At 43.0% G+C, this 25,422-nt stretch overlaps 1 protein-coding gene across 1 annotated transcript in view; it reads right to left on the bottom strand.

Annotated features, from left to right (window-relative positions):
- The window catches only part of PIWIL4 (piwi like RNA-mediated gene silencing 4), a 43,128-nt gene extending 18,045 nt beyond the window's left edge, over positions 1 to 25,083 (bottom strand). Inside the window, exons 1-10 of the mRNA XM_021679075.2 lie at positions 24,976 to 25,083; positions 23,742 to 23,826; positions 20,623 to 20,751; positions 18,320 to 18,534; positions 14,309 to 14,430; positions 12,775 to 12,855; positions 11,108 to 11,305; positions 9,312 to 9,423; positions 4,896 to 5,019; positions 1,842 to 1,959 (exon numbers count right to left, since the gene is read on the bottom strand). Of these exons, the coding sequence (XP_021534750.1) occupies positions 1,842 to 1,959; positions 4,896 to 5,019; positions 9,312 to 9,423; positions 11,108 to 11,305; positions 12,775 to 12,855; positions 14,309 to 14,430; positions 18,320 to 18,534; positions 20,623 to 20,751; positions 23,742 to 23,826; positions 24,976 to 25,083 (1,292 nt within the window). The remainder of the gene's footprint in view (positions 1 to 1,841; positions 1,960 to 4,895; positions 5,020 to 9,311; positions 9,424 to 11,107; positions 11,306 to 12,774; positions 12,856 to 14,308; positions 14,431 to 18,319; positions 18,535 to 20,622; positions 20,752 to 23,741; positions 23,827 to 24,975) is intronic.
- Positions 25,084 to 25,422: the final 339 nt, after the last annotated feature.

The raw sequence follows: 25,422 nt of genomic DNA, 5'->3' as shown, positions 1-25,422 counted from the left end.
ATGGAGACTCTGCATGTGGAGATGTCTTCTGGGAATATCTGAATTAGTTGGCTTAGGAGTGGATGGAAGATGACAAAGGACAGGAACATACGGACTTGGACTTCAGAAGGTTCATAGCCAAGACAGGGCAGGAGGAAGATCGTGAGGAGAATATTAGTGTCAGTAGTAATCACTGCTTTATATTTGTATGGTACTCTAAGTTTATAACTTAGTAAACCTTGATCATAGTTGATGTGTAATCTCATTGGATTATGATATATGGTCATCTCTAGTAAGCTGTCAGTTCCTTCAGGAAAGCAGGCATGTCGACTTTTCCTCCTGGCCTCCATTACGGTCGCTGGCACATGGGGAGCCAGGCACTCACTAGAGAGATTGATGAGACTCGTGCTTTACCACACAAAGCTTCCCCTCTCTCTGTAGGGGAGCTCAAACCTCTTTACATGGACTTTCTGCAACAGCTCATTATTTCCATCTGGTAATGCTATGTCTGGTCTGGTCACACGAATACTTTGAATTAATTATTTTGCTTCAGATACTATCTGCTCAAGATGAGACGGGTGAAGTGATCACGGGTCAAGAAACTGGGTTGAAGTGAATGGGATTCCGGAAAGGTGGCAAGGAGAGGCGTCAGGAAGAGTAATCCACAGACCGGAATAAGGGGGAGAGAACCAGGAAATGTCTGAACTACCTGTTAAGTCTGGGGGATGTCCAGGATAAATGACATAAAGTGTAGCCATAAAATGGAAAACTATGAGTCCACGAGCATAACAGAGATGCACATTTACCATATGGAAATGTTCAAGAAAAAGCAAGTTACAAAACATGATGTACAGTACTATGCCATTTTCCTAAAAAGAACATGATTATACATGATTATATGCATTTAACAATATCTGAGACAATATACACCATTCACTTATGATTCACTCATGCATGAGACAAATATTTACTGAGTGTACATACACATGCATCTTTCTGTTTATGTAAGTTTCCAAATGTGTCCTCCAAATTTTTTATCTTTAAAGAAAAAAGACCATTCTACAATGTTGTCCAGCAGAAATATAAAGCAAGCCACATATGTAATTTTTAAATTTTCTAATAGCTGCATTAAAAAAGTAAAAATTGTCAAGTAAAATTATTTTGAAAATATATGTTCTTTAACCCAATAAATTCAAAATGTGACCATTTCAAGATGGTAACCACACTTCAAGATACTAACCACATTTCATATGTCCTATAGTTTACATGGGGCTATCGCACTGGACAGTGAAGTTTTAGTACGTCAGAAGGGAGAACCAGGAGCAGCTCAATATCAGCATTCCAGGTGACATCAAACTGTCAGAATGAGGACAGGAATTCAGTGTGGGGGTAGATGGGTTAAACCAAAGGGCGCCAAGGTATTCCTAAGTTTAAGGACTACACAGTAGAATTTTTCTAATGATCAGTGTGCTGCGGCCACCATATTAAGATCTGAACATTCTCGACCCTGAATAAGGGGGGCCTGGTGTGGTTGTGTTTTGTTTTTTAAACTACAACCCTTTTCTTCATTCAAATGTTTATCCAAAACCTCCATGTATTAAAACAGAGGAGAGGAGGGTTATCTAGTTGAAGCCAGATGGCACTTAGGCCAGCATGGGCTCCAACCACCTCCCCGCAGTCCGTGATCCTGAGGCATCAGGGATGAACCTCTGGCTCTGGACTACACAATCCAAAAGTGCCTTGCTCTGAGTCAGCAGCAAAGAGGCATTCCATCAAGGAATGAAACATTCTGTAGACCATCCAACTCCATAAACCAGGCCTTAGGCAGGATACACTCTGGCCCCAGCAAAGTGGCCCAGTACCTCTGAATGTCGTCAGCAAGCCTGGCCAGGCGCTGCTGCCTTCCCAAAGGGCTGAGACGCGTTTCTTCAGCTACGGCCTTCATCAGCTGGAAATCAGAGGTTGCCTGGCAGGTCAGCCCTATTAATGGAAATGAAAACAAAGGGAAAAATGAACAGCATGCAATATAACCCAGCCCAGCTCAGGCAGATTTTAAGCTTTGCACTTAAACTGACTCAGATCTAGCATATGGATAGCACTGTCCCAATAAAATGCAAGCCACTCATGTCATTCTAAATTTTCTGGCAACCACATTTAAAAAAACCAAAAAGAGGGGCACCTGGGTGGCTCAGTCAGTTAAGCATCTGACTCTTGATTTCAGCTCAGGTCATGATCTCAGGGTCGTGAGATGGAGCCCCGCATCTAGCTCTGTGCAGCGTCTGCTTGAGATTCTCTCCCTCTCCCTCTGCCCCTCCCCCGCTCTCTCTCACTCTCTAAAATAAATAGATTTTTAAAAAAGTCAAAAAGAAACATGAAGTTATTTGAATAATATATACTACTTAATATATCTAAAATGCTATCATTTCAACATAAAATCAATATTAAAAAAATGAGCTATTTTCCTTGTTTTTTCACACTAAGTCTTAGAAATCCAGTTTGTATTTTACACTCACAGCCCTCCCCACATTTTGAGGGCTCAATAAATGCATATGGCCAGTGGCTACCATATAGGACTGTGCAGATCCAGAATATCAGAATACCATTAAGAACGAGCATCCCTCCCTTCAAGAATTATATCCTTACTAATTTTTCTAATTATGAAATAAATATATACACACTGATAACAAAATGTAAAAGTCCTCCTTGCTTAGTCCCACCCTATTAATCAAATGAACATGATTAAAAGTGCTTGAGACAGTTACTCAGATTCTACTGTATAGTGAGAATTACCTTCTAGAACTCATGCAAAAAGAAAACAAGGATCATTTTGGCACCACACAAACAATGTACCTGAAAAAAATCAAAGTCCTATTGCTTCCTATACTAGTGAAGCTCAAAAATGCTGGAGAGAAGCTTGGTTTAATATGATCCAGTAATTCCACTAGTAGGTATTTACCCAAAGAAAGTGAAAACACTAATTCAAAAAGATATACGCACCCCTATGTTTATTGCAGCATTATTTACAACAGTCAAAATATGGAAGCAACCCAAATATCCATCAATAGATGAACAGATAAAGAAGTTGTGATACACACACACACACACACACACATATACACATGCATATATATATATACACATACATACACAATGGAATACTATTCAGCCATAGAAAAGAATGAAATATTGCCAGCTGTAACATGGATGGAGCTAGAGAGTATAATGCCAAGTGAATTAAGTCAGACTGAGAAAAACAAATACCATATGATTTCACGTATACGTAGAATTTAAGAAACAAAACAAAACAAACAAAAAAGCAAAGGAAGAGACAAAAGGACAAACTCCTAAATATAAGGAACAAACTGGTGGTTGCCAAAGGGGAGGTGGGGGATGAATGAAACAGGTGAAGGGGATTAAGAGCACACTCATCATGATATGCACTGAGCAATGCACAGAACCGCTGAATCACTACATTGTACACCTGAAACTAATATAACACTGTATGTTAACTATACTGGGATTCAAAAGATAAATTAATAAATTTTTAAAAAGAATATTCAGGCACAGGGAACAGCTAATGCAAAGGCCCTGAGGTAACAGCACACATGGTGCTACCATTTGTAAACTACTCCTGAATTAGAAAAGTTTAACCTTGAGAACTTATCTCTTATTAAATTACTAGCACCTCTAGAGTCTCTCCCAAATAAAGTAACTCAAACTGGTTCTTTGGCTACTCCCTTCTAGCTCACTCTAATTAGGTAACACCATTGGAAAGGTTTCTGGTTCCAACCTCAACCGACTCCCTAGAATCCCCTCGCTTATTCTGGGATGAGAAGTACCGTAAGAAAGAAATTAAGATGTGAAGTTGGACAGGTAAAAGTTAATCCTAACTTCTGAGGTGCCTGGGTAGCTCAGTCAGTTACCGTCTGCCTACAGCTCAGGTCATGATCCCAGACTCCTGGGATCGAGCCCCACATCAGGTTCCCTGCTCAGCGGGGCGTCTGCTTCTCCCTCTCCCCCTCCTCCCCTTCATGTCTCTCTCTCTCTCTCTCTCACTCACTCTCTCTTTCAAATAAATAAATAAAATCTTTTTTAAAAATCCTAAATTCTGCCTATTAAAAGGCATAGGACTAAGAGCAAGCTGGGAGCTTTGGCTCCCTCAACTATAAAATGGAGATAATAATTATTATACCTAAATCATAGGGATTTTCATGAAGATTACATGGAAGTTAAATAGAATAGTGTGTGTCAAAATAATAATAATAATAATAGTAATAATAATAACAAATAATTGGGGAAGTAAGATACTTTGGGAGGTGAAGGATAGGTCTATGACCTTAATGATGATGATGTTTTTCTAAGTGTACACCTACCTCAAACTCGTCCAGTTGTATTCATTAAAAATATACAGCTTTTATTAGATAATTTTTTCTTTACTAAGTAGGCTTCACACCCAGTATGGAGCCCAACACGGGGCTCAACCCTGAGAACATGACCTGAGCTAATATCAAGAGTCAGACACTTAACCCCGACTGAGCACCCGGGCTCCCCTAAATATGTACAGCTTTCGACATGTCAATCATTACCTCAATTAAGTGGTTTCAAATACATAAATAAAAAAGTGAATAGTGCACATAAAAAAAAAAGAGAAGCTTGGTTTTAGGAACATCTCTGGGGGCCTATTTTATGTCAAAGTAACAAATGGAATACATGAGATAAGGAAAACATATAACTCTTCCTGTGCCAAACAATCCCCAAAGCGCTCTCTGTCCTCCCACTTTCTCTGTCAAACACATCACTTCACAGGCCCACCTGCATGGGTTAAATGAATGCTCTGGCACCCCGAAAGCTGGGGGAGGTTCTGCCGAGCCTGGGATCAAGAGCCTGACTGCTGGAGTGTAAAGCATAAACGTTACCTGTTAGAAAGCAGAGCTCGGGGATCAGGTGGGCCACCCGAGCCTCAGTATTGTCATTTCTCTTGCTTTTCAGCAGACTCACAAGCACTGGCTGGTTTAGGTCGGATAAAGTAATATCATATTGCTACAGAATGCAAGATTAATGAGGGAAAAGTTAATATGGAAACACTGTAAAATGAGCACCCTCGCTTATAAGGAACAAGCTAATCCCAAAATGAACAGATGAGCAAATCTTCTCAATAAAGAAAAAAAAAAATCCCTACCAATCCCTATGGTTACCCACTCATATCTACTTCCTTCCCAGGACTCATCTTTCATTTCTCAGGGTCCGTTTTATGATTTTAATCATTAGCTTTTATAATGCAACACTTTTTAAAAAGGAAAAAGAAAAAAAAAAGATTATTTCCTTGCTTCCTCCTGAGTCCAAATCCCCTCCAGCCGGCTTTGTCCGTAAAAGGGCCCCCCCTCCCCCCGGAGCTGAGTCGGCGTCAGCATTCCCACTATTGATGACTGAGGCGGACTGCTCCGTGCATAACCAACCTGCTCCAGGCATCTGTCTTCATTCTGAAAATTTCTAAAATTGGAGGCAAGAGTTATATTGAGTCAACTCCATTTCCCAAAAAAGCATGACTGCCCTGATTTCTAGAACTGCATGATGTTATTAGGGAAGCAGCTCTCAAGTCTGACAAATGTCAATCTGATCCTTGGCTCTTCGACTTCATTGGACTGTGACACTGGGGAAGCTTCTTACCTTTCCTCAGGCATGTAATGAGGTGAACAGTAGCTCAGAGGCATCTGACATAAACCACTAGCACAGTGTCTGGTTTATAATGAGTCCTCCGCCACTGTTCATCCCTATCCCACCCCCCTTGAATTTCCACATTCTCACCTTGAAAAGTTCATTTCCTTTCCAACAGCAAAGGTTCCAATTAACACTCATTTCCAGTATAACTGACTCAACATTAATGACAGAACAACTGGAATTATAATTTACAAATGTCTGGGCACTATGTGATGCTGACATCAATAATTATAATTAAGGAAGCGAGAAGTGGGAGTTTCTCTATTCAATAAGGACTTCTAGTCATTAAAATAAAAAACAGTTCGGGAAATTGCAATTCGAAGGGCTGATTGCAACTAATGCTCCAGCTGAAAAGCTTGGGGAAGTCTTCATAGAAGGAGAGTTTTTATACATGACTTCATTAATTCAGTACACATCTCGTGTGTACCTCTTGTTATGTTCCAGGAGCTGCCGTGGACACAAGGATGAGAGGTACAGCCCCTACCTTACACATAACTACACTATGAAGCAAGGGAGATGAGAAGCACCAATAATGATATGCTAAGCACTTGTATTCTTCCTCTTTTAATCTTAACACTACACCTATGAGTCAGATACTATCATCATCCCCTCCACAGATGAGGAAGCCCACGAGAAATTAAACAACTTTCCCAAGGTCCCATAACTGGAAATTAGCACAGCCAGAATTTATCCCATAAGACTTGGGAACCTCTGCTTGTTACACCATTCAGTACTGGGCGCCTGGGGAGGAAGGGGGGGCGGGGTATGGTGGTGGCAGTGAAACAATTTATGGCTGGTAAATCAGGAAAGGCTTCATGAAGGAGGCAGAGTCCAAAAGAGCACCTTGAAGAAAATATGGGAGTATAAAGAGTCCCGGTAGCAAAGCTGGGGCATGTTCCAGAAAGAGGGTATTGTATTCACCTGGGACATGGCCAAAAATTCTGCACCCTAAGCTGTATCATAAAGTGAACTTTACTCTCTCCCTTGCCCTAATTTTCTTAGCATTTGAAAATGTTTTTCACAAGATAAAATAGGGAAATATAAAGGCTAATATCAAGGTGTCCACTGTGAGAGTTGACTACATAGTAATTTAGTGTTCCTTCCCTGAGACAGAGAGGAAGACATTCTAGAATTGGCACAATTTCTTTTTCTCCCTAATTACAATAAACATGCAGTGAACCACAACTCATTGCAAAGAAAGTGAGTGGGATTTTAACACGATTCCCTTTTCAGAATGTCACAGATCCTAAAAATACCTCTGTTCAAAGAACACATTTACTCAGGCAAGAAAGAAACCGATTGTTCAACAAACTTGGTGTTTAATAAACAAACACTTATGGAGCACATTATGCACAAGATGCTTTGGTAGGCACTATTCATCACGGGTTAGCCAAATGCCATCCCCGTTCTACAAGGAAGACATTCTAGAAGCAACGTGTGATGCGTGGAACAAGTGCTCAGGGAACGGCTAGCTCTTCTGTGAATGTGACAGGAAGCATGGTCAGAGAGGACTTCACAAATGAGGTGACATTTGACTTCAAAGCTAGGGCATCAGCTGGTGCTGAAGGGGAAAGGTGCGGTGTGGGTTGGTGCAGATGTCTAGCGAACATGAGCAAAGGCTGAGAAACGCTTAGCGACAGTGAGTGGATGGGGGGACAGCAGCATGGGGTGCCTGGTGGCAAGGCGGGGAGAGATGAGGCTAAAAGGTGAGCCAGGATCAAAGGGTGTGATGCTGGAGGAGAAGAAGGGGAGGCTGGGAAAAGAGGGGCGGGTCTCCTCCATGGATCCAGTGCTCACCGTGTGCAGGTACCCGGCTGAAAGCTCTGTAGGCATGGTTACCTCACTCGGTGCTTGCCCCGCACCATGAAGGCAGGTCAATGGCTCCCTTTTATAGAGGACACTCCAAGTTTGGTGCTTTGCTCAAGGTAACACGGCCAGTGCCGGGACTACCTTATTTCATTGCTAATGCTCTTAACCACCCTTCTGGGAGGCATTTCAGGAGGACTCCTCTGGTGGCAGTGAGGATGATGGTCACAGTGCAGACAGAGCTGGGGCAAGGACACCAAAAAGGGGTGACCAAAATCCCCCAGATGGGAATCCGTGAGCGTCTTGCATTCCTGCAGTGGTGATAGAGGGCTGGGGAGAGGGATGGGTTCCAGGGAGAATCCAAGCGCAAAGGAGGCAAATGAGAACAAAAAAGAGGAAGGAAGGAAGAAGCTGAATTCCCAAGGAGAAATGGGAGTGGGAAAGACAATGAATTCGTTATGAACGATGCTAATCTGAGATGCCTGCAGGTCATTCATGCAAATGTGGTCTGAAAATGGAGATGAGTCTATAATTTAGGAATGAGGGCAAGGCAAAAATACTCTGAGAGGTCTCGAGATAAGATCAGACATACATGAGGGAGCCATAGTGAATAATAGCATTTAACACGTGGGGAAAAGGAAGGCGAAACAGCTCAGGAGGCTGAGACTGGAACAAAATCTGGCAGAGAGCCACCAGGGGAGCCGCTCCAGCCAGGTAGGAGGGGTCACTGGTGTCAAGTGCCACCAAAAGCCCCTCAGAATAAGAACGGTAGCTGAATTTGACCTTCAGAGAGCTATTTCCATAGCAGCAGACCAGATGCCAGACTACCGAGGTTTCAGGGAGGAAGAACAGAAGAGGTGCTTGGAGCTAGTGAAGATGACCTTCCAAAGAAATCAGCTAAGGAGGAAAAAAAAAAAAAGCTTTTCTGGAAGGTGTAGAAAGGAAGAGTTCTTGCTATGTGTTTGTTCTTGTTTTTGAAAACATCTCTGAGATTTTGGAGACTGAAATATGACCGTACGTTAAAGAGAAGGAGCCTCTGGAAGGAACTGCGGATGGAAGGTGGGGGCAGAGGTAATGGTGACAAGTCGTGAAGCCAGCTCCCAGAGGCATATGTTTGAGTCCCTGCTATGTGCAAGGTGCTGTGCTAGCCCTGAGTATCCCGAAATAAAGAGCTCCAAGTTCAGGAGGGAAATCAGACCATCCACATCCTGCCCGTGATAATGTGATGCCACCAACTGCAGGAAGGGGCCCCTGGGGAGAGCGCCACGGGGCTCCCTTAAGAGTTGACAGCTGAGCTGTGGATGGAAGGGTGGTCAGTGATTGGCTGGCTGTGCAGGGGTGCCCAAGAGGGGGAAGAAGCATGAATGGGAATGCACAGGGGAGTAACTGACCGAAGGAACCAGAAACAGGAAGCACAGCAGAGCATACAAAAGAAACCAAACTGGTAAGTGAGGAGGCTCAGGAGGCAGGCAGTGGCCAGATCATAAAGGGGCCCTGCCTGGGAGCTCAGATCCAGCTTCTAAAGCACTAGAGAGTCGCAGAAATATTTTAAGCAGGGCAGTGACATTAATCAGATATGCTTTGAAGGGAAATTCCTCAGACTACAGGAAGAAGGACAACAGGAGACAGGATGAGGGTCTGAGCCAAGCCAGGGAAGGTGCGGGCGGAGGGGAAGGGACAAGTCGAAGAATGATGTCAGAAACAGACTCAGACTGACAGTTTGGGGGACTTGTTAGATTTGGAAAGGGACGGGGAGACTTCTCTAAGCAAAGAGGAAGAGAGATGAGAGTAAAGTAAAAAAGTCTAACCTGTTTATAGTAATCCACGTAGGTGATCTCAGTGCCGTCCTGCTTCCGAAAGGTGTGTGTGGGCTTCACCGACCAGTCAATGTCATCGATGCGATAGGTTTTGTTATTGTATCTGGGAAATGCAAGGAATCTTTAAACGTTTTTCCCAAATCATACAAGACAAAGTGGCTATTTCACTACAGTTATAATTCAAAGTATTAGACTCCAGAATTTCAGAAATTACAACAGTAATACACAAATAGTCATTTTTCTAACGATCAGCTTTTATCTGAGAAGAGCATTCATTAACTCTTCAGTATACAGGAAAACCTCCACATTCCAACAAAACTGGTGAGAAAGTCATTAGACCACAATCTTTCTCACTGAGACACACTCTAACTTCACTATAAATTACTCTTCTATGTTCAAAGGCTGAAGCATTGCTCAAAACTTTCCCATCAGCTTCTGGTGTCATTCAGAGTTTTTCAGCTCCCAGATAGTTGTTCTGATAAAAAGCACCCAAACAAGGGGCGCCTGGGTGGTTCAGTCGGTTAACCGTTCAACTCTTGATCGTGGCTCAGGTCATGATCTCAGGGTCCTGGGATCGAGCCCCACATCAGGCTCTGCGCTCAGTGGAGAGTCCGCTTGGGGATTCTCTCTCTCCATGTCCCTCTCCCTGTCCCCCTGTCCCACCCCGGGTCTTCCTCTCTCAAATGAATAAATAAATCTTAAAAAAGAAAGAAAGAAAGAAAAGCACCCAAAGAAGGCTGATCAACCATGCAATCTGAGTATCCCACTTAATCTACCATCTGGGGCTGACCCTTAGTGAAACTGCAAAGTAGGCTGGATAAAATCATTCTAAGCTCTATTTCCCCTACGGCACTGTGTGGCCTGCAATATTCTCACACGCTGCCCCAGCCTCGGGACAGAAACCTCCTTGTCAGGTTTCTCCTAGGTTCTTGGTACTTTGCAAAGTTACTTTGGATTAGTGTGATATGCTAATTCATGACAATCAGGACAGGAGGATAAGAGGGTGGCCTTCTCATCCAGGATAGTACGGAATTCAACCAGTCCCACCTCCCTGCTGTATAACCCAGAAAAACAACTTTAAGTGGAAATTCCAAACCAGATTAGGAGGAGGCTAGCATGTCCTCTAAAAGAACTATCTGTGGACTAGCAGCAGTACATGGTGAGCTTTCTGGTACTCAGGAAGTAACCTAATTTGTGTTTAATTCAGTTCAATGTGCACTGTGGGCAAATTATATATAGACAAGTCTAGGGACTGGAAAGGTCTCAGCCTTAAAGATCTCATACTCTACAGATAAGAGGAGCTGTGGACCTAATGTTCTCTCCTGTGATGTAATAAAACAAAATAAAATGGCTATAAAGAGGTGGCTGTGAGCAACGTGCTATCGGAACAGCACAGGGGAGGGAACTGAGTACTTCCAACTGAGTGGACAGGTGAAGGCTCCAGAAAAGCAGTAAGGTTTGAGCTGGATTTTGTCAAACAGAAATTTAAAAGTCAGAATTCGGGGTGGAAAATCCAGACAGAAGCACTGAAGCAGCAAAGTGCAAACTACTGGGGGTGGGGGAGGGGTGCAGCAAGAGATAATGCAGGACCGTGTCAGATGGTGGAGGGTCCCAGAAGGCCACTCCTGGAAGTCTGAACTCTAGTCAACAGAGAACGGCCAGGTCTAAACAGGTGAGTAAACAGATCAGATCTGTGCTCAGGACAACGCCCCTTTGCTATTCCTGTTCCCAAAGAGCATAAAGAATGCATTCCCTAGGGAAAAGTTTTTAAAAATGCACGCTTTTACCTTGTTAGGACAATGAGCCCAAGCAGCTGTTTTTCACACGTCTGAGTAAAGCAGGACATACCAGTTTCCTGGCAGATACCAGTCATGAATTCTAGAACAGTCTCATTCCGGAGTATTTTATAACTCACATCAGCAGTAAATAGGAGCCTGCTTTCAAACTGTGACACAGAAATTGCAAACCCAGGCCAAAGGGACAACCTTCAAATAAGCAAATATTTAAAAATACATATTTTAAATGTCATATCATAAAACAATCATTATTTTTACATGCTGATTTTACATTCTAATTTTCTAGATTTTATGAAACAATTTTCCTTTAGTCTGATTTCTTCCACTTGCTGATTAAAACTTCACTTATTTCTAGCTGGAGTACCTTTACACATGCATTTACGATAAACACATTCCCACAGAGCAGCATGTGTCCACCCTGGCATTACTGACATTTTGTAGGTACTTAACGTGCACTCCAGGTCGTTCTCTGTCAGGAGCTATGCTGCGCCTTGTAGGACGTCTGGCAGCACCCCTGGCCTCTACCCCCAGATGCTAGTGGCAGCCTCCAAGCTGTGACCACCAGAAATACTTACAGACACTGTCAAATGTGCCCTAGGGGGGCAAAACTGCCCTTGGTGGAGAATCACAGCTGTAAGATTGATATGTTTATACAGTGAACTATCCCAGCATGAAAACCTCTAGGTTCAGAAAAGCACACAGACTCAATGGTGTAGACAGTGTAGAGACTTCACGAGAGTAAGAAATAATCTAAATGGTATCATGTACAAACACACAAGGGAAACTGTAGCAGAGGCTACAGCCCCTTTTCACATTTAGGGCTATCATGGACTGAAGCCGTGCATAAGAAAAACTTTCAGTTCATTTTGTGGACTTCATTCACGATGCTACTGAGCCAGCCTTTAGGACAAGCATATGCACTGGCGTCCAGTCCAGCTCACAAGAACTTCTCATCTAGGTCAGGGGATGAGGGACGAAGATGAACAGGATGCTTTATACAGACCACTGTGACACACTCACTTACCATATGGAAACCCTACCATTTTTCCCCTACCTGGCAGAAGGCTAAACAGCCTGCCCCCTCATTTTCTATCTTTTATGCACTCCTTCCTTTGTTTACATATCTGTCTTTGGGTTACCAATTGCCTCTCCTGTCTTTAGCTTGACCACATATTTTGGAGAGCTAACAACCCATCCTAGACACAGCTGATGGCTTTCCCTGAAGCATCTACTTCCCATTTAGAGTGGAAATTCCAGTTTCGTTTAGCTGACTTGTTTGTCTGGCCTCTGCTTACCCAACATCAACCATCTTTGGCTGTGCTAATTTCCTGTCAGCCAGAAAACAGAGTTTCAACTATGTGGTATAACATCATCCTGCTTATTCTGCTTTCATTATTACTTGTCACACACAGAAAACGCAGTTTCTGAATTCCTTCTAGGATTTATGATAATGACCTAGCACACTAATAGAAGAAAACAGGCAGCTAGCTTCACACTGACGTTCTCCATTCTATAAAAAACTCGAAAATTAAAAAAATCCATTACTTTTCATAACACAGAGGCTCTCATAGGAGGCATAATAGTATAAGATTGCATTGTAAATTATGTTCTTCACATTATAACAATTTCAGAGTAACAGAAAATATAAATAAACGTACTTGTGCTGGGGAATTTCCACTGGTTCAGAAGGTTTATAGAAGTTCCGTCCAATTTGGTACATAGCCAACTTTTTTAAGATCCTGCAAGTATACATTTTTTTTAAAAATCTTTGGTCAACATCAGGTAATAACAGTGTAATTCTAAGTTTGTCCCCATGCTGAACATCTGATAAAAATATGTTGAAACTATAGAACTCTCATTCTTTTAGCACTGGAAGGTTTAGATGCTAAATATACACATGAATGTATACATAAGAATTATGACTTCTTTCTATTCGAGAACGATACAACTGAAATTATTTTTGTCTGTTTGCACTTAACTGCAATGATAAATACGTGGTCACAATATGACTGTGGTTGTCACGTTCTGGTTAGCGTGGATGGGGTGAGGCAAGCCATGGTTGAAGGTTCTTCTGGCCTCTTCCCTATTTTGAGATGGGGAGGCTTTTTCTAATGAGGCTACATAGCATGGCTGCCTCTTCAGCAACTAATCCTGGCCACCTCTGGAACTGGACACGTCACTGATCTGAGGCTGCCCACTGCATGAGGGAAGTGCAAGTATTTCAAGTCAGGAAACACAGATAACAACCGCATGATTTTGGCTACCAAATGTCATTGAGCCTCAGCCTCCATCTGATGATATTGAATATGATCTAAAGCTACTTAGCAAGACTTCTGACTAGAATTAAGAAATAACATATCTGGGGGTGGGGGTGGATTCCTTTTATGTGTCCTACCGAGCAAAACCCAAACCCCCTGTCCTCCTCCTGTGCAGAGGCCGTTATTGAGGAAAGGGCTGGTGTCGAAAGTTTATTATCATCTTGCTGGTCCACACTAGTAGTGTGGAAAATACTGGTTTACAAGCCTCTGTGTTCCCACTGGTCATCAGGGAAGCGTGCTAAAAATGTGGATTTCAGGCCCCACTCTTGAAATTCTCTTTACTAGGTCCAGTGAGGGGCTAGGAAATCTGCATTTTATGGAGTTCCACCCAACAACCCCCGAGATAATCCTGAGGCGAGTGATCCCCACATCAGTCTGAAGGACACTGGACAGTGTAGTCACAACCTTCCTTCTGCCCCAGGGGTTCATGTGGCAGGGGGCTGAGGGTGGGGGGCAAGAGCAAAGAGCAGCTGGTGAGGCTAGAAGAACAACAAATCTTTCAGCTGACCAACCCAGACATACCTGATTTTTCAGTCTGGGTGGAGGGTGGGAGAGGGTACAGAAAAAGAAGAGAAAGAAAAGGCAGCCCCGCCCCACTCCCCCCACCCCTGCTACCACTGAGACAGCACAACCCTTGAGTTCTTTGTCCCAACTAACTCAGAGAGCACTGGATGACGAGGCAGAAGCCGGTGAGAGGCTGTGAGGGACTGCGGGGCACATCACCGCACAACTACGGGAAAGCACGGGGAAACTGCCCTGCAGACAACACTGCTGCGGGCACATGGCCCACAAGATGGCCGAGGCTTGTCATACGCAGGCCCTGTACTGAACGGCATCGCTAGCCTCAACGAAAGAGACGTGTGAGGTTCCTCACTTTCTGAAGATGATATTGAAGACCTGGATGCACACGGGGGAACTTGCTGGCAGCTCCCTTGTCAGAGTGATAGTCATCTTTACAGTCTTGCCTCTCGAAGTTTCACTTGACAGTTCTGTGACCTGGGAAAAGAGGTACTTAATGTGCACTCTAGATTTATCCTCGAGTGTGAAGAGTTAGAGATGATACAGCCATCACAATTTAATATGCATTAACAAAACAAAACTGCAGGTGTTAGTATGTAATAATCTAATCACATTACACTTGGAGGGTCTTCCTATCTTGCTAATCCTAGAAAAGTAATACATCTCTCTCCTAACTTCTTTCTTTCCTTTTTTTTTTTTTTTAGGATTTTATTTATTTATTTGAGAGATAAAGGTGAGCGAGAGATAGAGTGCAAGCAGGGGGAGCGGCAGAGGCAGAGAGAAGCAGGCTCCCCGAGGCTCGATCCCAGAACTCTGGGATCATGACCTGAGCCCAAGGCAGACATCTAATCTACTGAGCCACCCAGGAGCCCCTCTCTTCTCTAACTTCTTAATGGAGAATCAAAATCAGATTTAGGAAACAGAGACTTGATCCAAAGATAAAGTGTTTCTTGACCTTATTTAGCTAAGGTGGGGGGGGCAGGTCACAAATTACTTTGAGAGTCTGATAAAAAGTTATAGGCATTATCCCAAGAAAACTTCACATACATATATACCACAATGATTTACCCATTTTCAGGGGGTTCATGGACACCCAGAAGCCTATCAGTGGATTCCAGAGGACAGCCTCTCAAAAGTTTATTCATAAAGAGAAAAGCAGAGGGGTGCCTGGGTAGCTCAGCTGGTTAAGCGTCTAACTCTTGATTTTGACTCAGGTCCTGGGATGGAGCCCCGAGAAGGACTCCATCCTCAGCGGGGAGTCTGCTTGAGGAATCTCTCTCCCTCTCCCTCTGCCCCTCCCCCCACTCGCACAGGGGGCACACTCTCTTTTCTGTCAAATAAATCCTCCTAAAAAAACAGAAAAGCAGAGAAGAAGAGAGGAAAGAAGGTAAGGAGAGGGGATTTGCAAGAGGGCAAGTAAATGTGGGGAAAGTGGGGAGAAATCAGTAGACATTAAAACAGATAGGAAATCTGTTTTATTAATTTTTGAATGGTCTAGAGAAATTCGTCGGTTTCTTATAATCTGGAACAATGTTCTAAAAATAGAATGAATGCATGAATAGGTTTCTATACCAGCTGCCCAATGAAATTTGAAGCTTGTTAGACCAGACAGGACTTGGTACAGGCTTTTGGAATAATCAAGAGTGATCAAATCAGACAATAAAAATCAATGACCAAGGATTTTTCAGAAGGGTAAGGAATCAGAAGAGGCCAGTTCATTAGCAAGTATTTATGTATTTCATCCCTACTTTCTGTAGTTAAAGTGTAATTGTAATCACTTTCAGTTTGAACCAAAAATGTAGGGCAGGAATGGCTCATTGCATGGAAACAGAGAGAAACGTGTCCTTCCACAAAGTGATTTCTTACTCAAATTGTGAGAAATTCAGAGCCGCAACTTCCATTCCTTCCTGGCTAAACCTGAACGATCAGAATTTTCTAAGATACGCCCCTTGCCTTCTATCATTGTGCCTTTGCTCCTTCCCGTCCTCTTGTCTAGGAATCCCTCCTCTCCCCATCATCCCCTTCATTGACCCAAATCCTACCCAAGGAGCCTGTATCAGCTCCCACTGAAGTATTCTGCTGGGCAGGATCTTTCCTTTCGTCAAGCTCTGTATGACGACCTTGGACAAGATACTTAACCTCTAAGGCTCCAGGGGTGATGAGAGAATTAAGTGAGATCACACCTATAAAGAGCCTGGTAGAGTAGGGTACTCAAGAAATGTAATCTTGTGCTGTATTCATTGGTAAATAACTTTGCACTGTATTTAGTCATAAATAACTTTAGTACTGAATTGAAATGTTTTGACAAAAGCCTTGTTTCTTCCATGATGTCAGCACCCTCGCAGTCAACCGCAGGCTCTTTGTAAGTGCAGAATGAATGCGTACGAGTGGCAGCTAGATGTGACCAGTGAGGGCAAGCCACGTGGTGGCTACAGATACACAGACGGGGTCTACAAGACAGTGGAAGGCCAGGAAGCAGCAGAATAGGACTTCTAGAACTGCACTTTGGGGGGCTGCGATCAATGCATTAGTGGAGGGGCTTTCTCAATAACAATAAGGATCCTACAAAGTGTGTAGAGGATGGACGGGAGTGCAGGATTAAGCCTAAGTCGATACTAAGACCAGAATAAAAAGATGAGCATAGTAACATGTTTGTTGGGACACTATTTCTTTTTACTATTTCTATCTCACCATCACTGGGTAGGAAGGACATATGTCCACAAGGTATAAGACAATACTCTTGTAGAAACCTAGTATCACCTGCATCTGGGAAATAAAGTCAACAGGCCTGATTTGTCTCACTACATTTTGTTTTGTTTGTTTTTAAAGATTTATTTTTTTATTTATGAGAGAGAGAGAGAACATGCAGAGAAGAAGCAAGTTCTCTGCTGAGCAGGGAGCCCGATGCGGGGCTCGATCCCAGGACCTGGGATCACGACCTGAGCCGAACGCAGAAGCTTAACCGACTGAGCCACCCAGGCGCCCCATTATCTGACCGGGTTTTTACAATTCTCTTTGCTCTTTACTCACCTGCCTCTTCATTAGATTCCATCCCTAAGGTCATACTACATGTTCATTTTGAATGAGAAACAAGTAATACGCTTATTCTGAGCATCTGTAGAGTAAAATTTCTCCATTTTGGTTAGGTACAATTGAAGTAAGCTGGACCACTCAAGGGGGTGTATAATATTAACATATTTCATTTACTGTTACTGCAGATGTATCTGCAAGCACAAGATGATCTTTAATGATAACAATACACCTGACATATAGCATTTAAATATGAGAGGTACAATATTAGCATGCTGTCGATGACTGGTCATTAGACACAATACTGAAGGATCAATAAGGACTTATGATGAATTAAAATGTTTCTAAATTTACAGATCCAGATTTTCCAAGCCCCTAAATTTAAGCTTATGGTATAATTTTTAAATTCCATATCCAGAGAAAATAATCACTCAAGCGGCTCCTATAAATCTCAGGCTCTCATAAAAAGATAAAGGCCCCAAGGGTGCTCAGAAATGCATTTCTTAAGGAAATTCACAGGGATTTATGTGGAGTCTAGAAATTTAAATTTATGCCTTGGTACCATCCTGTCCAAAATATTGAACTAGAGGATTAAGCTTTCTCAGGGATAGAAGCATAAAGTTTTAATTCAATGCTCTATTTTAATTTTTTATAAAGAAACTGGTTCTTTTTTCCTTGTAGTAATTTAATACTGCCTTAGAACAAAGCATATGATAAAAACATCAATAACAGTATCTTTATTTTAGGATTGAAAATTTGAGGGTATAAAAACATGGATAAAGGCATATGAATCATGCAACTGCCATACTCAGTGATCACACCATTAAAAAATATCCTTAGGATTGATATCAATAACTCATATTTCATGTGATGAAAGGAATGACAGTTTTTGAATCAGAGACTGATCTAAAGTTATTTGGACACACAGGTACAACTGTGCAGGAGCAAAAGAAAAGGAGAGCAAATTTAAGGCTCTGAAGCCATACACTAAATGGTGTTTCTTAAAGTCTTGCCTATTTTGGGAAAAGTTTAAAAAAGATGCCTATTTCAAGGACACTTTGCCTTAAAAAAAAAAAAGTAGCAGTTGAAAAAGCAGTGTTTGTATTACAGCTCTTATTTTTAAGATGCCACATCATCAGCTCCCTAATTAAGAAATCAATTACTGATGAGGTCTTAATTAGGAAGTCTTTCTGCTCTCAGGCATGGGAACAGGAAAGAGTAAAGGAGTGAGACACTCATTCCAACTGTTACGACAATCAGCTAACCTCTTAACTATACACGAATGAGTGTAAGTATATACATGTGTGTGCAGGTATAAAAATTAACCATACTGTACCTTTTCTTCCAGTTTTTGTGAGAGAAAAAGGATGACGCCATCAAATGCTTTTGCTTTGTTGGAAAGTTCCTTATGACTATAAAGCAAAGCAATTCTCAGCCTTCTAGATTCTATATCTGGGACATATGCCACATGATACTGGTAGAGCTGCCAGTCCTGGGGCAAGTCTAAACTAAAGAGATTTGTGACCAGTTTCACAGGTACTCCACTGGAACCTGAGAAGACAAATAAAAAAAACATTTTTTAACCAAAATAAAATCACACCATGTTAATATTAATCACATCATTTGAAGTTTTTTTTTTTTTTTTTTTTAAGATTTTATTTATTTGCGAGAGAGAGAATGAGAGACAGAGAGCACGAGAGGGAGGAGGATCAGAGGGAGAAGCAGACTCCCTGCTGAGCAGGGAGCCTGATGCGGGACTCGATCCCGGGACTCCAGGATCATGACCCGAGCCGAAGGCAGTCGCCCAACCAACTGAGCCACCCAGGCGCCCCTTGAAGTTTTTATTTGCCTATGCATAGTTGTTGCTGTAAAGCAAGGATTCTCGTTCAGCGACACAAGACAGGCTCTAATGACCTATAGCCTGATAACCTTATGGAATCCTACACACACACATTTAGGAATTAAAAAGGGGTCATGTGATCATGTGTAAAGCAGGCCTCATAGGAACATAAGAGAAGACACTGACATTCTTGTCCTTGAGAGAAGAGAAGCCTCAGAATTCAACTACCAAAGCCTGCCTTCCAGCTCTGAGTCTGTGCAATTAAAAAAATGGCTCAAGTAATATTTTCAAATGCTGCTCTTAGATTATAAAGACACTGTCCAGCTCTTACCATGAGCACAACCCCTAGCCCCTTGGAAATCCAGATAATCAAAAGTGAACCATACTTCTGAAAATTCTGAAATAGTTCAGTCAGGGAAAATGGAATGCCCTCAGAAACTGAGGGGAGAACAGGGAGAGAGAAAGATATTACACTTATCTTTCATGCATGAAAACAGACAAGGCCTCTGGGCTTGTTTGCTGCAGACACAGGGAGGCTATGTGTGCTTCCAAAAATTCCATCCCCTACAGAATTTTTTATTCACCTCTTCAAAGTCTACCAGACAAATTCAGAGGTGGCCTCGATATAGCAGTTCAGTGCTCAAGATGGCGTAAGCTCCCTCCAGGATAGAATCTAGGAGGGCACAAAGGAGGTACTTCTGACTTCTTCTTGCAGGGAATCATCCAGTGTTTGTCTTACAGGAAAGACTTCTATTAAATGGGCACTATTTTGCTTCCTTTCATGAAGGAGGTATAAACATGAGCCCCCAAGGTGGTGAGAAAGAAAAAGAGCATCGTGTGTGTTAATATTTCCTCAGTTTCTATGTATGGTAGACATCTGTTAGGAGCAAGGAATTCTTGTGATATTTTAATTAAAGAAAAGCTTTCTTTTACTCTCCTGTATCCTGGGAAAAGGCAACATATTTTAGCTATTCATATTCATGGACAAAGAGCAGTCAGCCCAGAATGTCAGAGCTGGCAAGACCCTTGGAAATCACCTACACCAGTGTTTGCACACTGTAATCATGACCCATTAGTGCTGAAGTTAGGAAAATATATGAGATGACCCAACACATTTTATACAATGACTAGAATGCAACAGAATGGACCTGAGTGCCTTGCACACAGTGAGTGCAAGCACTGTTTCATAAAACTTTGTTTCAATTTTGTGTGTTAGTGTGTGTATGGTAGATAACAATGTATCTATTCCTTATTTTTTGCATGGTTGCAAAAAGTTTGAAGAAAATTGATCTGCATCAGGGAGTCTTTCTCAACTCTTAGGAGGGTGTCACAAAGCCTTTCAAGAATCTAATGAAAACAACAGACCTAACTTCCTGAAAATGCACATGCCCATAATTCTGGGTGCAATTTCAGGGGTGACCTTGGAAACTGGGTTCAAAATTCCAAAAATAGACTATACCTTTTTTTTTTATAGCTGAAGTCCAGAGATGTTATTATTTCCCATATAGGAAAAGTGTTGGAAAAGAAAGAGAGCATCTCTTTCAACCCCTACCCCAAGTGTAAGGAGAAAATCTTTTCAACAAGTGTCATGTTTGGGGGAAATATTCTTACTTCTACAAATAAAGGAGAGAATTAAGGCTAAAACAACTAGTGTCTAAATAATGCCTTGAACACAACAGATATTCAATAAACGTCTTTTAAGTCAATATATAAACTTGTTTATTTTAGATCTAGAAATTAAAATTCCTTAAGCAAGATTTGGTAACATTAAAAAAGTAACACAAAGGCTACGTACGTACCTCTTTTGCAATCTCTCACGTGGGCCAATTTCTCTCTGGTACAGACACTCAGATCTGCGAAGTCCCGTCTGATTTTCCCACCTCTTTCAATGAAAGTACATCCAGCATCACCAGAAGGTATAATAACATCTTCACCTAAAATGTGAAGAGAATGCCATAACATCTCATGTTTCATTCTAGTGATACTGTTTACAACTACTCTATCAAAACTGCATCTCTAACCAAAACTCAGATTTTTGTGTCTTTAATTAAAACTGGCCCATACTGCTGAAAACAATCATGACTATACAGAAGTCTTCAACCTAAAAATTGAAAATTGTAAAGGAAGCATGGTACATTTTGTTAGAAATAACAAACCATAAGTTAATTCTACCTCGTAATATTTATGTATAGTCTGATTCTCCTCTTGGTTAAGGAGAAAAAGCCCTATCCCCTATGCCCTGCTCCACATTCATGTATGGAGGGTAGCTCTCCCCCCTTCAGCTCTTGCATAACACCCTGAAGACTCGCAGACAAAGATTGTCCACACCAACTTCTTTACAGATTGGGGCTGAATCTCTTACCTCTCTCAACCACGAGAAGAGAACTGCCCAGAACACTGATACTAGTTTTTGTGCTAGATAATTCCTGTGAAAATGAAAGCCAGCATTTCACCTTGGGGCATATTACTTACTGTTAGGTTCTGGCAAATATGAAAGTAAAATCTGTTTCTGTTTAAACAAGTACAGAGATGTTGGTTTTCTGGATACAACTTTGGCACTTTGAAGATAATGTGAAAATAGGAAAAGTACAGAATATTACTACAAAGCAAGCGTAGTAGTAATATTACTATGAAGTAATAGTATGACCAATCTCTAACACTCTGACTCAACCTCTGTCCTTTGATACAACCACTGCAACTCCCTCAAAATACACCATCACTTGCTCCAAACTGCTGCTCAGACCCTTTCAGTGGAGTCTGAGTCTCCCAGGAAAATCACAAGATTTAAAAATGTTTAAAAATTATTCTTACTAGACTATCTATATCACTCACTGCTTTTGGTTTCAAAAGATGTTGGGTGGTTTCTAAAAAAGCAATCTACCATAAGATGGTAGTTGCCAGGTGGCACCTGGGTGGTTCAGTCGGTTAAGCGTCTGCCTTCGGCTCAGGTCGTGATCCCAGGGTCCTGAGATCAAGCATGTTGGGCTCCCTGCTCAGGAGGAAGTCTGCCTCTCTCTCTCCCTTTGCCACTCCCCCTGCTTGTGCTCTCTCTCACTGGCTCCCTCTCAAATAAATAAAATCTTAAAAAAAAAAAAAAGATGGTAGCTGCCAGGGGTTAGAGGGATGAGTTATTGTTTAATGAGTACAGGGCTTCAGTTCTGTAAGATAAAAAAAGTCCTAGAGGGTGCCTGGGTGGCTCAGTTGGTTAAGCGACTGCCTTCGGCTCAGGTCATGATCCTGGAGTCCCAGGATCGAGTCCCGCATCGGGCTCCCTGCTCGGCGGGGAGTCTGCTTCTCCCTCTGACCCTCCTCCCTCTCATGCTGTCTCTCATTCTCGCTCTCAAATAAATAAAATCTTTAAAAAAAAAAAAAAGTCCTAGAGATGATGGTGGTGATAGTTGCACAACAATGTGAATGTCCTTAATACCAACAGACTATACAATTGAAAATGGTTAATATGGGGCGCCTGGGTGGCTCAGTCATTAAGCGCCTGCCTTCGGCTCAGGTCATGAACCCAGGGTTCTGGGATCAAGTTCCGCATCGGGCTCCCTGCTCAGTGCAGAGCCTGCTTCTCCCTCTCCCTCTGCCATTCCCTCTGCTTGTGCTCTTCTGTCTATCTCTCTGTCAAATAAATAAATAAAAAATCTTAAAAAAAAAAAAGAAAATGGTTAATATGGTAAATTTTGTATTATGTATATTTTACTATAATTTTTAAAAATAAATAAAAATTCCATCTCCAGCCCTTGCTAGTCACAAGAATGTGCAGCAGACATGGAATGCAAGTCCCAAGAGAAGCCGGACTAGACTGTGGGTGACGGCAGTGGTGGTGGACCTGACGCATGGCCTCTCAGAGCAGGTGTTCTGAGAGACCACATGCACTTCTGTGAGCTCAGATCACAGCGGGTGCTTGAGGAGAGTTAGAAAAATCCCGGTGGACAATAAGAGAGCCCAGCAGATGACGGTGGAAGGACTGATGATCCACAGAGTCTGGGAGAACCTAAGTGCTTAGAGCTTACATCACTTAACTTCATAGTCAGAGCAAGGGAGATGGCTAACAGGTTTCAGCAGTGGTTACCGGGTGAATTATGTGTCCCCCAAATTCATATGTTGAAGATCTAACCCCTCATATCTCAGAATGTGACTATTTGGAGATGGGGTCTTTAATAAGGTAATTAAGCTAAAATGAGGTCATTTGCATGAGCCCTAATCCAATTGGACTTGTGTCCTTATAAGAAGAGATGAAGTCACAGACAAATACAGAGGGAAGACCATGTTATGACACAGGGAGAAGACAGCCATCTATAAGCCCTGGAGAGAGGCCTCAGAAGAAACCAACTCTGTGGACACCTTGATCTTGGACTTCCAGCCTTCAGAATTATGAAACACCAGAATTCTATTGTTTAAGCCACCCAGTCTATGGTACTTTGTCATGGCAGCCCTAGCAAACCAGGGTACGGGGAAGGCCGACCACACTGCGATAGTGGCTACTTGCGGTAGCATGTGGACACGTATCCTGAGTCCAAATCTGGATTTGCAGTGAACAGAGCTACCATCAGATGGTAGGGAAAAAAGAAGAGAGCATGGCAGCTGCGGTGCCAGGTTTCTACCACCCCTGCAGGGTGGGGCACTGACACTTCTATGTCATAAAGAATTTCTGAACATCTTTCAGAATTATTCAGTGAACAGACAAAATCAGAAGACTGGATTCCTGGTTCCTGTGGATGCCCAACTGCCAAGCAGTATCAGCAAATTCAGTGGCAGACTGTGTTTGGGAATCCCAAAGAAACCTAACACACACAGGGGATCCTCCAAGAAGAGGTAAATGGGATACTCGAGAAATGACCCTGCTGCTATAAAGCTTAGCAGTCACTCCTGTTCCATTCGGATGGAATGGAACGGAATGAACAGACAGAGCTGCACTTACATTTCTCAGACATCCTGCTTGTTCCCACGAAGCCACTGGTAGAGGATGCTTCATTGTTGCCAATATCAACAGATGCAGGCTAAAATGGGGGGAGGGGTAAGCTTGGTTACATTTAAGTCGTAAATCAAAAGGTTATCACAAAATAAGAACTGTATCATGTCCTAAGTCATCAGACTACCATGAGCTAATGATAAGAGGTAAAATGCTTACGAGATGATGGGAAGAGACTGCCCATTCTAGAAAAAAAGGATAAAGAGCAGCTATAGTTTTCCCCATTTATCAAACTTTAATTTTGACTGTGAGCCAGATATAGCTGTTACTCCTGGAGGTGTAAAGAGGTAGAGCTATGATTCTCATGCCCACGGGGCACATCAGAGGGAAGGCGGTAGAGATGAACACAGACCTCATGCTTCTGCTGCCTCCAGACATGGGGTCTCCAATGTAAACACGTTTGTAGCAAGAAAATAAATTGAGCCCAGAGGACTTGGGCCACCAGCTCAGGTGATGACTCTCCTGAATAAATGGGTCCCAAATTAGTTCATGAAACAGACCAAGCGAACCCTTAATATTTCCTCTTTTCACAGTAACTATTTCTCTTTGCTCAAGAAGTATATGCTGGCCTGCTAAAAAATGCATGAAGTCAAGAGAAAACAATGACATGAAAATAAAGACACAATGACCACCGCCTACTCACTTGAGAACTTTTGGTCTAAGAGACTGCTCCAATCCTGATAGGGAGGAGTAACATCACTCAAAAGTTGCTGATTTGCAGGCCAATTTAATCTAATCTTGTCTAGGTCTAGCCAGGAGTCCTACCCACCGTGGCTGGTCAAGAAACAGCGGGTGAATCTAAACCACATCTGTGTTTGAGATTACTTATGCGAGTGTATGAATTAGTGAGATAAATCGTATCAGAGCATATGCCCTACAATGGTACAACAGCTCTTTCCAGGAGACTTAAAACCGAGTCAAGTAATTAAACACTCACAAAGCAGAAGGGAACGACGCACTTGCCTCTGATCTTCAGTACTCTTCACCGGCCTCTTACTCGGATAAACCCTCCCAGAAGGGAAAAAGGTGAGAAACCCTGGAAAGACCCGAAGCCGAGCGGGAAGATACCCCACTACTTCCCAGCAGAGAGGGAGAGGTAAAAGCAGAGGAAGGCGGTGTGCGTGAAGGCCACGGACGGGGAGAGAGCGAGGCCCTGTGGGCCACGCGTCCTACACACCGAGGGCGAGGGCGAGGGCAAGGGCGGCGCCGGGGTGCGCCCGGCTCCCGCCGCGGCGCTGGGGCTGCGGGCCATGCCTCTGGCCCTCACGCGGGCGCGACCACTCATGTTCCCGACGAGCGCAGGGGGGCTTCCAAGGCAGCGAGGCCTCAAGGAGGGTATTTTCCTCTCCGCATCCGGCGGGCGAGGCTGGGACGCCAGGTGGCGGACGCGGCCCGTCTCGGGCTCCGCGGCGGGAGACACAGCGGCGGTCCACGCGTGGGTGGAGGGGCGCGCACCGCCCGCCGGGATCCCGCGCCCTCCGGGGAGCACGTGACCGGGGGCGGGGCCCAGACTTCCCTTGGCTCTCCATCCCCCATCCCCCATCCCCCCTCCAAATTTGGCATCATCCAACTCCTGGGTTTTGCCCATCTTACGTGTGTGAGCTTGCAAAAGGCTTGCTTTTCG

This window comes from Neomonachus schauinslandi, chromosome 11, assembly GCF_002201575.2.
Source record: "Neomonachus schauinslandi chromosome 11, ASM220157v2, whole genome shotgun sequence".
Taxonomy (NCBI): Eukaryota; Metazoa; Chordata; class Mammalia; order Carnivora; family Phocidae; genus Neomonachus; species Neomonachus schauinslandi.
Note: the sequence above shows the minus strand (reverse complement) of the source record. Positions and strands in the feature narration are given on the sequence as shown.